The 20,022-nt window shown below is 44.3% G+C and overlaps 1 protein-coding gene across 6 annotated transcripts in view; it reads left to right on the plus strand.

The window, feature by feature from the left end:
- The window catches only part of RALY (RALY heterogeneous nuclear ribonucleoprotein), a 94,092-nt gene that overhangs the window by 66,541 nt on the left and 7,529 nt on the right, over positions 1–20,022 (plus strand). For 4 of the 6 annotated variants that reach the window (XM_033186142.1, XM_033186143.1, XM_033186140.1 and 1 more), the window contains one exon: positions 19,435–19,699. In XM_033186142.1, the coding sequence (XP_033042033.1) occupies positions 19,444–19,699 (256 nt within the window). In that variant the 5' untranslated portion in view covers positions 19,435–19,443. Of the gene's footprint in view, positions 1–19,434; positions 19,700–20,022 lie in introns of those variants that run through there. The other 2 variants (XM_033186144.1, XM_033186145.1) reach the window with 1 other exon arrangement.

Here is a 20,022-nt window from a genome sequence, read left to right on the forward strand (position 1 = left end):
AGGATTGTTGTAATGAGGAAAATACTGATTCCGCATGAAAGGATTTTAATCAACTGCCCTGATACCTGAGGGACACAGTACTTGGCTGGAGTGCTGAGTTTTGCACCATCCAGCCCTTGCTTCCAGCCTGTTGGCTTCCTGCCTGGGTGCCTCTGTCTAGGAAGACGTGCAGCAGCTATCCATCCTGGGAATATTCCTGTCCATGCTTATGTAGCACATCTCAGGGAACAGAACATGTTATCTCCTTTGACCCTCACAACAACCTGTGTTACAGGGATTTTTATCCCCATTTTACAGGTGGGGAACTGTGAACCTCAGAGAAGTCAAGTGCCTTTTCAGGGTCATACAGCTAGTGGAGACGGGATTCAGGCCCCAGCGCTCCACAGGCAAGGAGAAATCCAAAGCTAATAAGCCCCCATTACTATTTTAACTTAGAGCTGTGCTTGTTGTGGGAGGAGTTAAGCCTTCCTCTTACACGGGTTGGGAAATGAGAACAGGATGCGCTACCACAGCACAGCCTTCTGCACTGACTCAGAATACAGCAGCCACAGAATGTAGAAGTTCCATCAGAGACACAGAATAGGGAGCAACTGGGGGCTTCTTGCAGTATCAGTCCCTGGGGCCCTGTTGCCCAGCAGGGGAGCTTAATCTGCTCTATAGGGTCCTCAAAGCACAAGGAGGCCTTGGTGGGAACCTTTGCTTAGGGTCCTCTTCCTGCCTGATTTCTCAAGTTGTATTCCTTATGAGCTCTGGCAGCTGCAGTGTTCCAGATGCTCATTTATTTATTCATTCATTCAGCACTTAATAAGTACCTACTCCTGTCTTTCCTTTTATGTTCAAGGCACGTTTCCAAATACTAGAGTTTTGGTGATACACTTGAAGAGACTTTATTGCATCCACAGTCATAGTATTTTTTTCCTTGATCACAGTTCAGCTCTAGATTAATGTTCCATTAGAACTGACTACCTTCTTTTTATACTCACATGGAAAAGTTCTTGCAGGTTCCAACAACAGCAATAATAATTGAGATTGAGCATCCCTAAGTTGAAAATCCAAAATTCTCCAAAATCGGAAACTTTCTGAGTGCCAACATCACATTCAAAGGAAATGCTCATTGGAGCATTTCAGATTAGGGATGCTCACTCAGCTAGTTAAGTATCTGCAGATATTCCAAAATCCCTAATCTGAAACACTTCTTGTCCCAAGCATTTGGATAAGGAATACTCAACCTGTAGCAGCAGGAGCTAATATATTTGCATGCTTTCTGTTGTGCTGGACACTATTCTGAATGTTTGCATGAATTATTTTATCCTCTAACAACCCTAGAGATATGTATTGCTGTCTGCGTCTTACAGGTGAGATAGACACTTCCCGAAGGTCATGCCATAGCCAGTTCAGTAACAGAATGAAGGCATTTGGTTTCAGTTCTCTCCTGATGACATTCCATGTCCTCTCACACAGGAGTAAAGATTCAGGCTTTGGCTTCTGCTTGATGGGAAGCCATGTATTTAACTCCTACACACAGCAAGCTTTACCTCTTTCTACACTGTCGTATGACCCACTCAGCTCTGAGTTATGCTGAAAGATAACACTACATAAGCTCAAAGCAAAAAGCAGTTTTGTACACTGATGAAAATTTGACCGCACACGTGGAAGATTGAAGGTGCACTATTGTACCTTTGAACACTGGTGAAGAGCTACTCAATTTGCCCCATCATAGTCTTAGGTAAGTACAGTAGCATTCAGGAATGAATCTGGTTTCCATCCCTCTCAACTCCCTAGATGGAGAGAGAAGACTGGTTTGTAAACAGCCATGATACAAGACAGAAAATGAGAAAACCTTTTATTCCTTTCACTCTGCTGGCTAGTTTCGTCGTGTTCTTCAAAGTATGGAGAGAGAGTCTGGAATACCAGATTCTTCAGAAATACATACTCAGGCTCCAGGAGAGTGGTTCCAGTCCCCCATAAGCCTAGATCGTCTTCCCTTGCAGGATGTAGCATGATGTAGAGCAGAGACCAAGATAAATCACCACTCGAAGTTCTAGGTGGCAAGTCCTTAGTCTGCCTGTCCCCTTCCCTCGAGAGAGAGACAAGAAGAGGAAAAAAAATTGGATAGTTTTTGTAAATTAGTCTGACACCGATATCTAAAAACAATCAGGCTCAAGGACTTGGAAAGAAATGAAGTAAACTTCATGCTTTCTTTGCTTTGGTTTCATAGAAGTCCACAGTTGGGCAAGAGTGGCTTAGAGCTATGTTACTCAAAGTGAAGTTTAAAAAGCAAAACAAAAGAAAAAACTGCTTCTTCACCACAAATAGTTTTGAGAAGTACTGACTTATTTAGTGTGACAATGTGAAAAATAACCTGTCTTTTGATTGTAAAATGAGATTAATAATACTTGCCTCAAAGTGCTGCTTTGGGGATTATTTGATGGTAAATAATGTTTTGAGTACTTAGTATTTGCCTACTGCTGTGCACTGTACGTGTATTATTTAATCTTCTCCACAATTCTGTAGTAAATTTTCTGAAACTTTGGATAGGTTATAGGATTTGCCAGAGATCAAAGGTGTGGTAAGTAAGCAAGTAGGTAGGATTTGAATGGGAGTTATGTGGCGTGTTCTGTGTAAGGAGCCTGTTCCCCATGTGGGCTCCCTTGTCACTGTATCACTAATGGTAGAGATCTGCTTTCTTTTTTTTTATCATTGACTCTAACTTACTTTGTTACCTTGGCCAAGTCCCTTTCTCTGAGCCTTAATTTTTCTTATTTACCCTCAAGGGTATGCCACATTACCTAGGTTTTTTTGTTCCCTAGATCACGTGGCATATCCTAGGAACCAGGGACTTTATTCATCTCTGGTTCCACAGCATCTAGCTAGATAGGCTTGGCATATAATGAGTATTCAGTACGGAGGCCATTGGTTACTCTAGAGGATCTGTAAGATTCCTTTTACTCACTACTTTCTTTGAACATCCTACATACTTTATCCTCTGCCTTCCCCACCCTTCCTCAACATCATATTTCCTGCCTAGTTCATAGGACAGCATGACCTTATTTCCTTATGTCTGCCTGTCGTAAGCAGTCTTGATCCTGCTGTACTTTCAGACAGCCCACATGGTACCCATGTTTTTATTGTCTGTGAAATGTGTCTAGGATAAACTACCAGGGATATAAGTTAAGGGGTAGAAGGGGCCTGCTCACAAAATCAGAAGAACACTCTTATTCCATTCCTACCCAGTTGGGCCTGGGCCTACGGCAGCCCTGCCAGGCCTGAGTAATGGCCATAGCTTGGAGCAGGGTTTTCCTTGAGCTCCATCGGGATTTCCAGTAATTGGAACATGGCACCTTCCAACTTGTAATGGATGGCAAAACAAGAGGGGCATTTGTCACTGCCTGACTTCCCTGTGGGAAAGAGGCTCATAAGTCACAGCCGACAAACCCTTTGATGACTTTTAAACTTCATTTACAGAAAAGAATAGCTATAATCAACCAACAGCAAACAGTGACTAATCTTGCCACATTATCACTGTGAGGAGCCAACCCTTAAGGCATAGGAAGGGGGCGGGGGTCATCCCCAGTGCTCACAGCAAGTGCTGATTGGCTCTTGGACTTGAGAGTATGCCTTCAGCTAGGCCCTGTGAGTTTATGCTCAAAGGATCGGTGTTAGGAGATAGAGGAAGAAACTGACCAGGCAGATACAGGGCATGCTCAGTTTTGAAGCCGTTCTGGGCCAAGATTATGAGATCAGCTCTGGTGTCGCACATATTCATCCTACCTCTGCCATTTCCTGGCTTGAGTGAGACCAAACACCAAGCCTTAGTTTCCTCATATGTGAAATGGTCATAACATATATCATCACTATCTCATAGCAAAAGCCTTAGTGCAGTTCCTGGCATGTAAGTACTCCTCAAGTATTGATGATGATTATCATGATCACATGTTTGGGCCTGGAGTACCTTTTGTGGTCACATGGTTTAAAACCTAGGTTATATGGCATGTCAGCAAAGCCAGGACCATTCTTCCTGTGGATGGGGGCTCAGTGGGAGCAATCTAATGGAACGGGAATAACACAGGCTTTAGAATCAGACAAGCCTTTGGGTCTTTCCATCCAAAGCATGCAACTTAATGTGACTGTAGGCAAATTAAGTTGTTTCTGAGTCTCAGTTGTATCTGTAGAGTGCAGGTGATACTACATATCTCAATAGATTGTGATCAGGATTACAAGCGATTATGCCTGTAAAGTTTTCAACTCAGTGCCTGATATAAAGTTCTACCTATTGTGTGTTCCCTTTTTGTTCTCCCTCAAGGCAAGAATAAGTATGCATCTCTCCAGGGAAGCAGGAGACAACAGTGAAGACATTCTTGTATTTCAAACTTCTATTTCCAGCTCTATGTACAGGAGGAAGAGGAGAATAAGGGGATAAAAGAGGAGAAGGGGATACCTTTTGTATATTGTTCCTTCCTCCTGCCAGGCCTCTCCCGCTGTCACTACTCAATGGGAATTCCTCTTAAACACTCTCCCTTTTGGTAGAGCCTTCCATGCTGCTCCTACCCCTTCTCTGATCTCCCAGACTACTTTGCTTGGACAGTAGACCATCTCAGGGCATGTGTGCCTTGTGGCCATGATAGATGTCCCCTGCTGGACGGGGAGTTGCTTGAGGTCCCAGACCCAACTGCTGAATAAATAAATAAATGATTGATTTGTTAGTTATTTGATAATACCCAGTCCATAGTTAGATCCATATTTGGATATTTATAATTACGATCAGATGGACAAGTAGGTGTTTGGATGACTTCTATGGCAAAAAATAAAGAGGCTGACAATCATTTGTAGGTCCTTAATTCTAACCTAGTATCAGGGATTATAGGCGTAAGTTACCTACCCATCCCTCCTTAACTTGTCCCCTTCCTGGAACTAGGAAGGGGAGCTTGTTACAGATGGTAAGCCTCAGCCTAAGGCCCCAGACAAGAGTAGAGTTAGTGTTCAGGATGCAGGAGGGTGGGATTATATACCCAGACCATGCTATGGGGAGATAACTGAGGCCTGCCTTCTGTTTCTGCTTTGGGGTGTCCTCTCAGGGCCTATCAGATATGGATACCAACGTCAGTAGTATAGGACCTCACAGTACAGTTGAGGGGTGAGAATGACTCAGCAAGGCTGGAACCCCTCCTGGCCGGTATTCTCTCCTCTCCCAGCCCCATACAGTAGTGGTTTGACAGGAATGGGGCGGGGACACCTTTATGAAGTTTCTAGGTTTGGTTGCAGATACTAGGACAAGGGAGAACATGCATAGGCTCCCCACTCCCTACCCCCAGCTCCCTTAGTCTCAGGCAAAGTGTGGTGCATAGGGAGATGACGTAGTAAAGAACATGTCATCTTAGGGCTAGGATGTGGAGGAGCTAGAGTGCCAGGCTAGGTTCATCTGTTTTCATAGAGCATTTGGGTTATCCAGTTTCTTAATACCTACTAGTCCTACCCATTATACCGGCACTTTACTCATACTGTCTCCAGTTTTTATTCTAATTTTGGGAGGTTGGTATAATTTCCATTTTACAGTTGAGGATTTTCAGGCCCAGCAAGGTGAAAGGATATGGCCACAGTTACAGTTTTAAGTGATAGATCTCGGATTGGAGCTCAGTCCTGTCTGACTCTAGAGCCTGAGCTATTTTTGCTATTTCATATGCATTTGTCCTTTGTTACTACGATATCGTCTTTAAAAACAGGTTCCCAGAGAGAGGGCTTCTTGAAAAGCAAGTAGAGCAGAAGACTGGGGAGCGCTGTGTTTCCCAGCATCTCCACAGTGCCAGCACAGAGGAGGACATTCAGGAAATGTTTGTTAAATGAGTGAAGGAGATAGGAACTGGGTAGTAATAGAAATTGGCATAATCCGTATCCTTTGATAGTATATTACAGATGCAACAGAGCACTTTCACATCAGTTAGCCTAGTTGATTCTTATATCGGACCTGAAAGGTAATCAGGGAAGAGATTATTTCTGTTTTCGGATTAAAGACGAGAAGGCCTAGAGAAGTTACGTGACTTGTTGCAGGTCACATGACTAAGAACAGCAGAGCCAAGGCCAAGCCTTCTGGACCTGTAGCCTGCAGTGTTTACACTTCACCCATCCAGGAGCTTTTGCTGTTTGACATGCAGGGCGCTGACTCTTGAGAATGGTCAGGAACTAAAGAGCATTCCTTGGGAAATTAGTCCTGTCTTAGGCCAGTAATAATCATTTGGGCACTGCTAATGAGCCAGGACTTGGCCAGTTTAATGAGATTAATAGATGTTCTGTCATCCCTGGCTGCCTGATAAAAGCAGAAGCCTCTAGACCAAGGAGGCCGTGGACACTGATGAGTCTAATTGCTTGACTTTCTCCAGAAATAGTCTTCCCATCACTAGTAGCTATTTTCCTTCTGAACCACCCGGATGTCCCCAGGGTTATCTACGGGCAGAGAGCTGGCCACAGGCTGCTGTTACCCTCATCCCCGTGCTGGAGAGTAAGGCCAGAGGTGCCCAGCAAGACTGAACCAAGACAGAGACTATAAATAGCGCTGGGGGCATCAAGACCTAAAGCAGCAGCTCCTCCCTTGAAATGAGCATTTCAGGAGGAAGAGATTCAGTGCTGGGGAGGATTTACAGAGTTCTCTGAGTGCCTGAGACTAGACTTGATCTGATAGGCATTATTGGGAGCACATGAGGGGTGACATGGCAGAGTTATAGAGTGTTAAGACAGCCATTGAGACAGTGGAATGGAGAGTGTTGAGTAGGAAGCCTTGATTCAGGACCCCTGGCTACACTCCCCTCACCAGCTGGTTGACCTTAAGGAGGTCACTTATCTTTGCTGATCCTTTTTTTTTTTCACTTATACAGTGGGACGGGATGGGTGCAGTGGCTCATGCCTGTAATCCCAGCACTTCGGGAGGCCAACGCAGATGGATCAGGAGTTCAAGACCAGCCTGACTAGCATAGTGAAATGCTATCTCTACTAAAAATACAAAAATTAGTTGGCTATAGTGGTGGGCACCTGTAGTCCCAGCTACTCAGGAGGCTGAGGCAGGAGAATTGCTTGAACCCAGGAGGCAGAGGTTGCAGTGAACCAAGATCATGCCATTGTACTCTAGCCTGGGCTACAGATGTCTGGTGAGAGCCCTCTTACAGGTTCATGGACAACCATCTTTTCACTGTGTTCGCACATGGTGAAAGATGCAAAGTAGCTGTCTGGGCCTTTTATTTATTTTGTAGAGATGGGGTCTTGTGATGTAGCCTAGGCTGGTCTCCAACTCCTGGCCTCAAAGGATCCTCCCACCTTGGCTTTCCAAAGTGTGGGGATTACTTGCATGAGCCACTCACTTCCTGGCCTGGGGCTCTTTTTCTTTAAAGGCATTAAACTCATTCTTGAGGGCTTTCCCTTCCCTTTGGGACCTAATCACTCCCAAAGCCCCACTTCCTAATACCATCACAGTAGGGATTAGGTTTCAACACAGATTTGGTGGAGGAGGCACACTCATACTACAAGAGATATAAACTGGCTTTGTTCACTAAAATTCTGTGCAACCATGGGGAATTGTAGTAGAAAAGGGAAAGGGCAAGGACCAAGGAGAGCGTGAGTGGCTGACACAAGGTAACATAATCTTGCTGGGGAAGTCAGAACCCAGGGCATCCCTGTGCCATGTGCAAGATATCTGCAGATACCTGTTTCTGAGGTCCTGATTCCAGTTCTGGCTTTGTTCTGTTAACCAATTACCTTGCTTCTCTGAACCTGTCTCAGTTTCCCTATGTCAAACAGCTCCTCACAGGGCTGTTGTGAGGATTAAATACTGTAATACCATGCAGCATTCAGTAATTAGTGGCTGTTCTTTTTTTTTTTTTTGATGGGAAGTCTCGCTCTGTTGCCTAGGCTGGAGTGCAGTGGCGTGATCAAACAGTTCTCCTTCCTCAGCCTCCCAAGTAGCTGGGATTACAGACATACACCACCATGCCTGGCTTTTTTTTTTTTTTTCCTTTGTTTTAAGTAGAGACGGGATTTCGCCATGTTAGATAGGCTGGTCCTGAGCTCCTGACCTCAAGTGATCCACCCGTCTTGGCCTCTCAAAGTGCTGGGATTACGGGCGTGAGCCACTGTGCCCAGCTAGTGGCTGTTTTTACTGTGACGGCTCTTGGGGTATCTCATTTACCCAAAGTTCAGAGGTAACTTTTAGGACTTTTCTACCTTTGCAAACCCCTGTCACTTTTCTCCATGTTCAGGCTTGGCTCTCCTGTGTTCAAAAACAATTTCTAGCTGAAATGTTTCAACTGGAAAAAAATGAATTTGTTTTTGCCACGTTTCTTCTGCTCTTACTAGCCTGGAGAAGCAGGCCTATCCCTTTGAGCTGTAAATTGCATTTCAAAGCCTGTGTCCCTAGTGGATTTTAACTAACTTAAAAGGCCCAGCTTTTACGCAGCAGGTATAGGTGAAGGCACTTATTGGGGAGCCAGTCCCCAGTTTTCTGAAACATGGCTTTTTTTTTTGTTTTTGTTTTTTTGTTTTTTTGAGACACTGTGGTCTCTCCCAGCTCCGCACTGTCTTGGGGCCTGTCTCTCACCAGCCCAAAATGAAAAATGGAATATAAGGACCCTAGACTTAGCGTCAGAGGACCCATGGGGTAATCTTGGCTCTGCTACTCACTAGCTGTGGCATCCTGGCCAAGTTTTTACTGTGGGTAAAACTTCAGTTCCTCCAAGTGAGAGCATTTATAAGCTCCATGTGCACACAGGTCTCTGCTCATCTGACGTTGCAGAAGTCTCTAGGAACAAATTTGCTTCTCTCCCTTCCCCCAACCACCAAGAACAGTCCTTCTACCCACCTCTCCTCAGCTCATTGCTAAACCTAGGACCCCTGGGGGCTGCAGACACCTTGCTCTCAATTACACAGCTAATCTGAGAGGCAGAGCTTGGCCCTGGGCAGGAAATAGCTTACCAAGTCAAGTAGCTCCTGCTGAATGGATGTCAATATTTTCTAGAGCTGCCACTCTAAGCTAGGTGGAAGCCTTGAAAAGCATAACAAGAATTGGGTGGGAGGGATTGAGTTGGTCTGTGGAGGTAGGTGTTTGGGTCAAAGATTAGAAAAAGGTATCTGGGACCTCTGCCCCAGTGGTCCTCACCACTTAAGGCAGTCCACAGCTAGACCTTCTCACCACCTCCTGGGACATATGTTTAACCACTCCCTCCCTAATATTGATTGAACACTTACTGTACCTCAAGTTTTGTCAGGCCTGCCCTGTAACATTTGCAGGGCAGAGTAATAAGAGTACAAATAGAGACCCATGTACCATATGTTTAAACATTTGAAGGTTCTAAGTGAAGCTAATAAATTGTGATGTCCCTAACAACTTGGAATACCATGTCTGAATTTAGAATTCTTGGACTCATTAGGATTCTGTACCTGAACCTAGCAGTTCAGGGAGACCTAGTCTGGCCCCACCTCCTTTTCATTCCATTTCCCAATTCTATTCCTCACTTAGAGGAGCCTCATCAACGTGTGTGGTCACTCAAGCCCTTCCACACCCCCATAGATACCTGTCTCTTTGGGCTGAGGGAGTCCACACAACAGTAGCACATCCTGCCCATCCTGCTTCCAGAGGAGTGTGCAGGGCGTGAAAGTGGATAGGGGACTGTTTAGACGAGGAGCTCAGAGGTTGGGTGCCTAGAGCATGCCATAGGTGAGCATTTCTCCTTTTAACTGCAGACTTCTCACCCAGAGCAGCACTTGCAACCACATACATACACTTCCCAAGTCTCTCCTCTACAGATCAGAAAACGGGTGTTCATATGCCGTGGTTTCTGGCTGCCCCTCCTTGGCATTATACAGAATGTGTTCCACTCTGACCTTTACCCTCATCTAGAATGGGGCTTGCAGATGGCAGTATTGGAATAAAGAGGTGCAAGCCAGTGTAATTACAAGATCTTGTGAAAGACTTTAAGGTTTGCAAAGTTCTTTTATGTGCATCATTCCAAACCCCAGGGAATGAGAGAAAAGACTGGCAGAGCCAAACCTTAAAAACTTGGCTCACCAGTCAGGGAGGTGAGTACTGATCTTGTCACAATACCATGAACAGCTGTTCCGCAAATGCTTCCTGCTCAGTGGTGCTTGTGGCTCCCAGTAGAGGTCACTCTGTCTCCATCCACACCCCGCCTACAGGGAGTCAAAGCAGGTGGCTTCTCCCTGGGCCAAAACCGTAGCTCTTTGAGCTGAACTACCTAGGAGAGAATCATCTGATGCCCGCACAGGGGCCCTGTTAACTTCTTGTATACCCATAGATAGACAAAGAATTAACCCTTGAGTGGCTTGGCATCCATGTAGGAGAGGGACTGTCAGCGAGAACTGTGAGGAATGGCAATCCCATGGGAACAACAAGCATTGAGCATTTCCTGCCGCGTATGCTATGCACAGTGTGTTATTCTTTGTGTCCCTCACTGCCTAATAAGTGTAGATGAGTGGAACCACAGATAAACTAACCAGTCTGTCTCTTTCCAAGTTAGTTCCAAAGCTGGAACCAGCCCCTTCATCAGTAGCAGTGATGGGACCCTCTCAGCCCCTTTTCTTTATCTGAGATAATGCACTCCTGACTCCAGTATATCCATTAGGTAAGCCTAACCCCAGGAGCAGTGTCTTCCCAAGTTGGGCTCAGGTCCAGCCTATGATTTCGTTGTAAACAGTACCACTTGCTGGTCAGAACATGCCAGCTTCCAGGCAGGGAGGATTTAGGAGAAAAGTCTCTTGTGGGATAAGAGATACAGATTTATTTTTTCCAGTTCACTGAAAAGAAAATCCCCCAAAGTATTAGGTAAGTAGGCTGGCAGACTGATGAAAGTTTTTATATATGCTCTTTGGAGTCTTCTATCATCTGAAATGGTCCTAAGGTTAGGTTATTGAGATAGAAGGGTTCCAAAAGAGAGCGGCATCAACCCATACCCATGAGCAGAAGACTGGGCCGGGAACCGCGAATGCCAAGGCTTAAGTTAGGCTTTTCCTACTGAAACTGAGCTTTTCTCCTTTTCCCTTTCCCCATGGTGCCAATGCCTAGCCATAAACTGTGCGGGAAAAATTTGTACAGCCCTTTGGGGTAAAAGACCTAACCAGAATATAGAGAGCAAAGGGTAGGTGCAGTCTTCTTATGTCTAAGCCAAACAGAAAAATATTTGAACGAGTTAGTATTAATATGGATAACTAAAAAATAAATTTATTAAAAATAATTCTCAGGTGAATGTGCTGACTTTCTGTGGTATCTAAATTGGCTTTAGCTCTGGGAAGCAAAATGATAAAGTTGAAAGAAATAGACTTTAGGGACGGACTGACCTGGGTTTGAACGCTTGTTACTAGTAAGTTAATGAACTTGTCAATTAATTTCTGGTAAAATATGAGTAATCATGACATTCATTTGTGGGATCTTGGGATTATTCAGTATTGTATGCCACCCTTAGCCCACAGCGAGTACCTGGTGAGGCTTTGCTTTTTTTTTTTTTTTCATGGGATGAAAGGCATACAAATTTTATTTTAACATGCATAGCATGAGGGAATCAGAAGGATGATTACCCAATAATCCAATGGGGTACAGATGTTTATAAACCCTTCTTTATAGGGGTAGGGAGAAATGTGGCAATTTGAGACATGGTGAAATTTTTTTTTTATTATACTTTAAGTTCTAGGGTACATGTGCATAACGTGCAGGTTTGTTACATATGTATACTTGTGCCATGTTGGTGTGCTGCACCCATCAACTCGTCAGCACCCATCAATTCGTCATTTATATCATGTATAACTCCCAATGCAATCCCTCCCCCCTCCCCCCTCCCCCCTCCCGGTGATGGGGCCCGATGTGTGATGTTCCCCTTCCCGAGTCCAAGTGATCTCATTGTTCAGTTCCCACCTATGAGTGAGAACATGCGGTGTTTGGTTTTCTGTTCTTGTGATAGTTTGCTAAGAATGATGGTTTCCAGCTGTATCCATGTCCCTACAAAGGATGCAAACTCATCCTTTTTTATGGCTGCATAATATTCCATGGTGTATATGTGCCACATTTTCTTAATCCAGTCTGTCACACATGGACATTTGGGTTGATTCCAAGTCTTTGCTATTGTGAATAGTGCCGCAATAAACATACGTGTGCATGTGTTTTTATAGCAGCATGATTTATAATCCTTTGGGTATATACCCAGTAGTGGGATGGCTGGGTCATATGGTACATCTAGTTCTAGATCCTTGAGGAATCGCCATACTGTTTTCCATAATGGTTGAACTAGTTTACAGTCCCACCAACAGTGTAAAAGTGTTCCTATTTCTCCACATCCTCTCCAGCACCTGTTGTTTCCTGACTTTTTAATGATTGCCATTCTAACTGGTGTGAGATGGTATCTCATTGTGGTTTTGATTTGCATTTCTCTGATGGCCAGTGATGATGAGCATTTTTTCATGTGTCTGTTGGCTGTATGAATGTCTTCTTTTGAGAAATATCTGTTCATATCCTTTCCCCACTTTTTGATGGGGTTGTTTTTTTTTTTCTTGTAAATTTGTTTGAATTCTTTGTAGATTCTGGATATTAGCCCTTTGTCAGATGAGTAGATTGCAAAAATTTTCTCCCATTCTATAGGTTGCCTGTTCACTCTGATGGTAGTTTCTTTTGCTGTGCAGAAGCTCTTTAGTTTAATCATATCCCATTTGTCAATTTTGGCTTTTGCTGCCGTTGCTTTTGATGTTTTAGACATGAAGTCCTTGCCCATGCCTATGTCCTGAATGGTACTACCTAGGTTTTCTTCTAGGGTTTTTATGGTATTAGGTCTAACATTTAAGTCTCTAATCCATCTTGAATTAATCTTCGTATAAGGAGTAAGGAAAGGATCCAGTTTCAGCTTTCTACTTATGGCTAGCCAATTTTCCCAGCACCATTTATTAAATAGGGAGTCCTTTCCCCATTTCTTGTTTCTCTCAGGTTTGTCAAAGATCAGATGGCTGTAGATGTGTGATATTATTTCTGAGGACTCTGTTCTGTTCCATTGGTCTATATCTCTGTTTTGGTACCAGTACCATGCTGTTTTGGTTACTGTAGCCTTGTAGTATAGTTTGAAGTCAGGTAGCGTGACGCCTCAAGCTTTGTTCTTTTGACTTAGGATTGTCTTGGCAATGCGGGCTCTTTTTTGGTTCCATATGAACTTTAAAGCCGTTTTTTCCAATTCTGTGAAGAAACTCATTGGTAGCTTGATGGGGATGGCATTGAATCTATAAATAACCTTGGGCAATATGGCCATTTTCACGATAATTGATTCTTCCTATCCATGAGCATGGTATGTTCTTCCATTTGTTAGTGTCCTCTTTTATTTCACTGAGCAGTGGTTTGTAGTTCTCCTTGAAGAGGTCCTTGACATCCCTTGTAAGTTGGATTCCTAGGTATTTTATTCTCTTTGAAGCAATTGTGAATGGAAGTTCATTCCTGATTTGGCTCTCTGTTTGTCTGTTACTGGTGTATAAGAATGCTTGTGATTTTTGCACATTGATTTTGTATCCTGAGACTTTGCTGAAGTTGCTTATCAGCTAAGGAGATTTTGGGCTGAGACAATGGGGTTTTCTAAATATACAATCATGTCATCTGCAAACAGGGACAATTTGACTTCTTCTTTTCCTAACTGGATACCCTTGATTTCTTTCTCTTGCCTGATTGCCCTAGCCAGAACTTCCAAGACTATGTTGAATAGGAGTGGTGAGAGAGGGCATCCCTGTCTTGTGCCAGTTTTCAAAGGGAATTTTTCCAGTTTTTGCCCATTCAGTATGATATTGGCTGAGGGTTTGTCATAAATAGCTCTTATTATTTTGAGGTACGTTCCATCAATACCGAATTTATTGAGCGTTTTTAGCATGAAGGGCTGTTGAATTTTGTCAAAAGCCTTTTCTGCATCTATTGAGGTAATCATGTGGTTCTTGTCTTTGGTTCTGTTTATATGCTGGATTACATTTATTGATTTGCGAATGTTGAACCAGCCTTGCATCCCAGGATGAAGCCCACTTGATCATGGTGGATAAGCTTTTTGATGTGCTGCTGAATCCGGTTTGCCAGTATTTTATTGAGGATTTTTGCATCGATGTTCATCAGGGATATTGGTCTAAAATTCTCTTTTTTTGTTGTGTCTCTGCCAGGCTTTGGTATCAGGATGATGTTGGCCTCATAAAATGAGTTAGGGGGAGGATTCCCTCTTTTTCAATTGATTGGAATAGTTTCAGAAGGAATGGTACCAGCTCCTCTTTGTACCTCTGGTAGAATTCAGCTGTGAATCCATCTGGTCCTGGACTTTTTTTGGTTGGTAGGCTGTTAATTATTGCCTCAATTTGAGAGCCTGCTATTGGTCTATTCAGGGATTCAACTTCTTCCTGGTTTAGTCTTGGAAGAGTGTAAGTGTCCATGAAATTATCCATTTCTTCTAGATTTTCTAGTTGATTTGCGTAGAGGCGTTTATAGTATTCTCTGATGGTAGTTTGTATTTCTGTGGGGTCAGTGGTGATATCCCCTTTATCATTTTTTATTGCGTCTGTTTGATTCCTCTCTCTTTTCTTCTTTATTAGTCTTGCTAGCGGTCTGTCAATTTTGTTGATCTTTTCAAAAAACCAGCTCCTGGATTCATTGATTTTTTTGGAGGGTTTTTTGTGTCTCATTCTCCTTCAGTTCTGCTCTGATCTTAGTTATTTCTTGCCTTCTGCTAGCTTTTGAATGTGTTTGCTCTTGCTTCTCCAGTTCTTTTAATTGTGATGTTAGAGTGTCAATTTTAGATCTTTCCTGCTTTCTCTTGTGGGCATTTAGTGCTATAAATTTCCCTCTACACACTGCTTTAAATGTGTCCCAGAGATTCTGGTATGTTGTATCTTTGTTCTCATTGGTTTCAAAGAACATCTTTATTTTTGCCTTCATTTCGTTATGTACCCAGTAGTCATTCAGGAGAAGGTTGTTCAGTTTCCATGTAGTTGAGCGGTTTTGATTGAGTTTCTTAGTCCTGAGTTCTAGTTTGATTGCACTGTGGTCTGAGAGACAGCTTGTTATAATTTCTGTTCTTTTACATTTGCTAAGGAGTGCTTTACTTCCAATTATGTGGTCAATTTTGGAATAAGTGCGATGTGGTGCTGAGAAGAATGTATATTCTGTTGATTTGGGGTGGAGAGTTCTATAGATGTCTATTAGGTCCGCTTGGTGCAGAGATGAGTTCAATTCCTGGATATCCTTGTTAACTTTCTGTCTCGTTGATCTGTCTAATGTTGACAGTGGAGTGTTGAAGTCTCCCATTATTATTGTATGGGAGTCTAAGTCTCTTTGTAAGTCTCTAAGGACTTGTTTTATGAATCTGGGTGCTCCTGTATTGGGTGCATATATATTTAGGATAGTTAGCTCTTCCTGTTGAATTGATCCCTTTACCATTATGTAATGGCCTTCTTTGTCTCTTTTGATCTTTGATGGTTTAAAGTCTATTTTATCAGAGACTAGGATTGCAACCCCTGATTTTTTTTGTTCTCCATTTGCTTGGTAGATCTTCCTCCATCCCTTTATTTTGAGCCTATGTATGTCGTATGTCTCTGCATGTGAGATGGGTCTCCTGAATACAGCAGACTGATGGGTCTTGACTCTTTATCCAGGTTGCCAGTCTGTGTCTTTTAATTGGAGCATTTAGTCCATTAACATTTAAGGTTAATATTGTTATGTGTGAACTTGATCCTGTCATTATGATATTAACTGGTTATTTTGCTCGTTAGTTGATGCAGTTTCTTCCTAGCCTCGATGGTCTTTACATTTTGGCATGTTTTTGCAATGGCTGGTACCGGTTGTTCCTTTCCATGTTTAGTGCTTCCTTCAGGGTCTCTTGTAAGGCAGGCCTGGTGGTGACAAAATCTCTAAGCATTTGCTTATCTGTAAAGGATTTTATTTCTCCTTCACTTACGAAACTTAGTTTGGCTGGATATGAAATTCTGGGTTTAAAATTCTTTTCTTTAAGAACGTTGAATATTGGCCCCCACTCTCTTCTGGCTTGTAGAGTTTCTGCCGAGAGGTCTGCTGTTAGTCTGATGGGCTTCCCTTTGTGGGTAACCCGACCTTTCTCTCTGGGTGCCCTGAAGATTTTTTCCTTCATTTCAACTTTGGTGAATCTGGCAATTATGTGTCTTGGAGTTGCTCTTCTCGAGGAGTATCTTTGTGGTGTTCTCTGTATTTCCTGAATTTGAATGTTGGCCTGCCCTACTAGGTTGGGAAAGTTCTCCTGGATGATATCCTGAAGAGTGTTTTCCACCTTGGTTCCATTTTCCCCCTCACTTTCAGGCACCCCAATCAGACGTAGATTTGGTCTTTTTACATAATCCCATACTTCTTGCAGGCTTTGTTCATTTCTTTTTCTTCTTTTTTCTTTTGGTTTCTCTTCTCGCTTCATTTCATTCATTTGAGCCTCAATCGCTGATACTCGTTCTTCAAGTTGATCGAGTCAGTTACTCAAGCTTGTGGATTTGTCATGTATTTCTCGTGTCATGGTTTTCATCTCTGTCATTTCATTTATGACCTTCTCTGCATTAATAATTCTAGCTATCAATTCTTCCACTCTTTTTTCAAGATTTTTAGTTTCTTTGCGCTGGGTACGTAATTCCTCCTTTAGCTCTGAGAAGTTTGATGGACTGAAGCCTTCTTCTCTCATCTCGTCAAAGTCATTCTCTGACCAGCTTTGATCCGTTGCTGGCAATGAGCTGCGCTCCTTTGCAGGGGGAGATGCGCTCTTATTTTTTGAATTTCCAGCTTTTCTGCCCTGCTTCTTCCCCATCTTTGTGGTTTTATCTGCCACTGGTCTTTGATGATGGTGACGTACTGATGGGGTTTTGGTATAGGTGTTCTTCCTGTTTGATAGTTTTCCTTCTAATAGTCAGGACCTTCAGCTGTAGGTCTGTTGGAGATTGCTTGAGGTCCACTCCAGACCCTGTTTGCCTGGGTATCAACAGCAGAGGTTGCAGAAGATAGAATATGCTGAACAGTGAGTGTACCTGTCTGATTCTTACTTTGGAAGCTTCCTCTCAGGGGTGTACTCCCCCCTGTGAGGTGTGGGGTGTCAGACTGCCCCTAGTGGGGGATGTCTCCCAGTTAGGCTACTCAGGGGTCAGTGACCCACTTGAGCAGGCAGTCTGTCCGTTCTCAGATCTCAACCTCTGTGTTGGGAGATCCACTGCTCTCTTCAAAGCTGTCAGACAGAGGCGTTCGCATCTGCACAGGTCTCTGCTGCTTCCCCTGTTGTTTTTTAGCTGTGCCCTTTCCCCAGAGGTGGAGGCTACAGAGACAGGCAGGTTTCCGTGAGCTGCTGTGAGCTCCACCCAGTTCAAGCTTCCCAGGGGCTTTGTTTACCTACTTAAGCCTTGGCAATGGCGAACGCCCCTCCCCCAGCCTCGCTGCTGCCCTGCGGTTAGATTGCAGACTGCTGTGCTAGCAATGAGGGAGGCTCTGTGGGCGTGGGACCCTCCCGGCCAGGTGTGTGTATAATCTCCTGGTGTGCCCGTTTGCTTAAAGCGCAGTATTGGGGTGGGAATTACCCGATTTTCCAGGTGTTGTGTGTCTCAGTTCGCCTGGCTAGGAAAAGGGATTCCCTTCCCCCTTGCGCTTCCCAGGTGAGGCAATGCCTCGCCCTGCTTCAGCTCTCGCTGGTCGGGCTGCAGCAGCTGACCAGCACCGATTGTCCGGCACTCCCCAGTGAGATGACTCCAGTACCTCAGTTGAAAATGCAGAAATCACTGGTCTTCTGTGTTGCTCGCGCCGGGAGTTGGAGACTGGAGCTGTTCCTATTCGGCCATCTTGCTCCACCCCCTCGAGGCTTTGTATTAGTCCATTCTTGCACTGTTATAAAGAAATACCTGAGATTGGGTAATTTATAATGAAAAGTTTAATTGGCTCACAGTTCTGCAGGCTGTATAGGACTCTGCTTCTCAGGAGGCCTCAGGAAATTTACAGTTGTAGTGGAAGAAGAAGGGGAAGTAGACATGTCTTCATATGGCCAGGGCAGGAGGAAAAGAGACAGTGGGAGATACTACACTCTTCTAAACAACCAGATCTTACGAGCACTCACTCACTATCACGAGAGGAGCACCGAGGGGGAAATCCATGATTTCAGTCACCATGATCCAGTCACCTCCCACCAGGCCCCACCTCCAACACTGGGGATTACAATTAGACATGAGATTTGGGCACAGACACAAATTCAAACCATATCAGGCTTAGCTAGCATACCCTTTTCAAAATGGCTGGTAGCGGCCGGGTACGGTGGCTCAAGCCTGTAATCCCAGCACTTTGGGAGGCCGAGATGGGCGGATCACAAGCTCAGGAGATCGAGACCATGCTGGCTAACATGGTAATACCCCATCTCTACTAAAAAATACAAAAAAAAAAAAAAAATTAACCGGGCCCGGTGGCGGGCGCCTCTAGTCCCAGCTACTCAGGAGGCTGAGGCAGGAGAATGGCGTAAACCCGGGAGGCGGAGCTTGCAGTGAGCTGCGATCTGGCCACTGCACTTCAGCCTGGGCCACAGAGCGAGACGCCGTCTCAAAAAAAAAAAAAATGGCTGGTAGCAATTCAGACAGGTCTGTGTCTGGATCAGACTAAGCAGTTTTGTTTTCTTTTCTTTGTTTTATTTTTTTGAGACAAGAGTCTTGCTCTGTCGCCCAGGCTGGAGTGCAGTGGCACAATCTCAGCTCACTGCAACCTCTGCCTCCCGGGTTCAAGCGATTTTCCTGCCTCAGCCTCCCAAGTAGCTGGGATTATAGGTGCCTGCCACCACGCCTGGCTAATTTTTTGTATTTTTAGTAGAGACAGAGTTTCACCATGTTTGCCAGGCTGGTTTCAAACTCCTGATGCACCTGTCAGGTGATGCACCTGTCTCGGCCTCCAAAGTGCTGGGATTACAGGTGTGAGCCACCACGCCCGGACCCTGCAATTTTCATCATGTGGTGGTCTAGAGTAAACATCACTTGCAAATACCATGTGACCATGGTTCTACATTGAACATCTTCAAATTTAGATCCTGAATGGAATAACATTTGAGATGAGCATTAAAGTAGACTCAGAAGAATTAGAGTCAAGCAGATGAGGGGGTCACATCCCAGCCCTGCCATTCACTAGCATCGTGGCCTCTCTGAATGTGAGATTTCTCCGTTGTAAAATGTTGTGGTTCTGCATATCATGTGAGTACCAAATGAGGGGATGTATGTAAAGCACCTGGCATGAGGTCAGCAGCCAGTATGTGGCAACTCTTGGTACCATGACAAGAAAATAAGATGCAGAAACAGGTAAGCTGGATGCCATAAGGGTTAAGGAAGGTAAGAGGCAATTCATTTATCCAGAATATGGGCCGTGGGCAGTCCTTGAGCCCAGCCCAGGGACCCAACTTCACAGCAGCTCTCTCTCTTCAGGCAGGCACCATGTCCTTGAAGATGCAGGCAAGCAACGTAACCAACAAGAATGACCCCAAGTCCATCAACTCTCGAGTGTTCATTGGAAACCTCAACACAGCTCTGGTGAAGAAGTCAGATGTGGAGACCATCTTCTCTAAGTATGGCCGTGTGGCCGGCTGTTCTGTGCACAAGGGCTATGCCTTTGTTCAGTACTCCAACGAGCGCCATGCCCGGGCAGCTGTGCTGGGAGAGAATGGGCGGGTGCTGGCCGGGCAAACCCTGGGTAAGCCTCTCTCCACTATATTCTCCTAGTATTCTCTAGAGTAGCTGCTATCACTATCCAGTTCTTAACCCCCTTCTCTGTTTCTCTCACCACTACCACTGCTCTGAGATTGTATAAATTTATAAGGTATGTTTAAGTAGTTATGAAGTTAATCCCTGTAGGGAAGAATTTTAGAAGCCTCTGGAAAACACCTCTGACCTATCTCTGCTTTCTCAGAGCTTCTTAGTTACACGCTTTACAGTTCCAGTTAAAATGCAGATTCTCCAGAGAAAGAGACCAGAATGGCCTAGAACAGCCTGTTACACCGGGTACAGATCCCTTAG

The sequence above is a fragment of the Trachypithecus francoisi genome, unplaced genomic scaffold (assembly GCF_009764315.1).
Source record: "Trachypithecus francoisi isolate TF-2019V2 unplaced genomic scaffold, Tfra_2.0 Lachesis_group21, whole genome shotgun sequence".
In the NCBI taxonomy this organism is placed as follows: Eukaryota; Metazoa; Chordata; class Mammalia; order Primates; family Cercopithecidae; genus Trachypithecus; species Trachypithecus francoisi.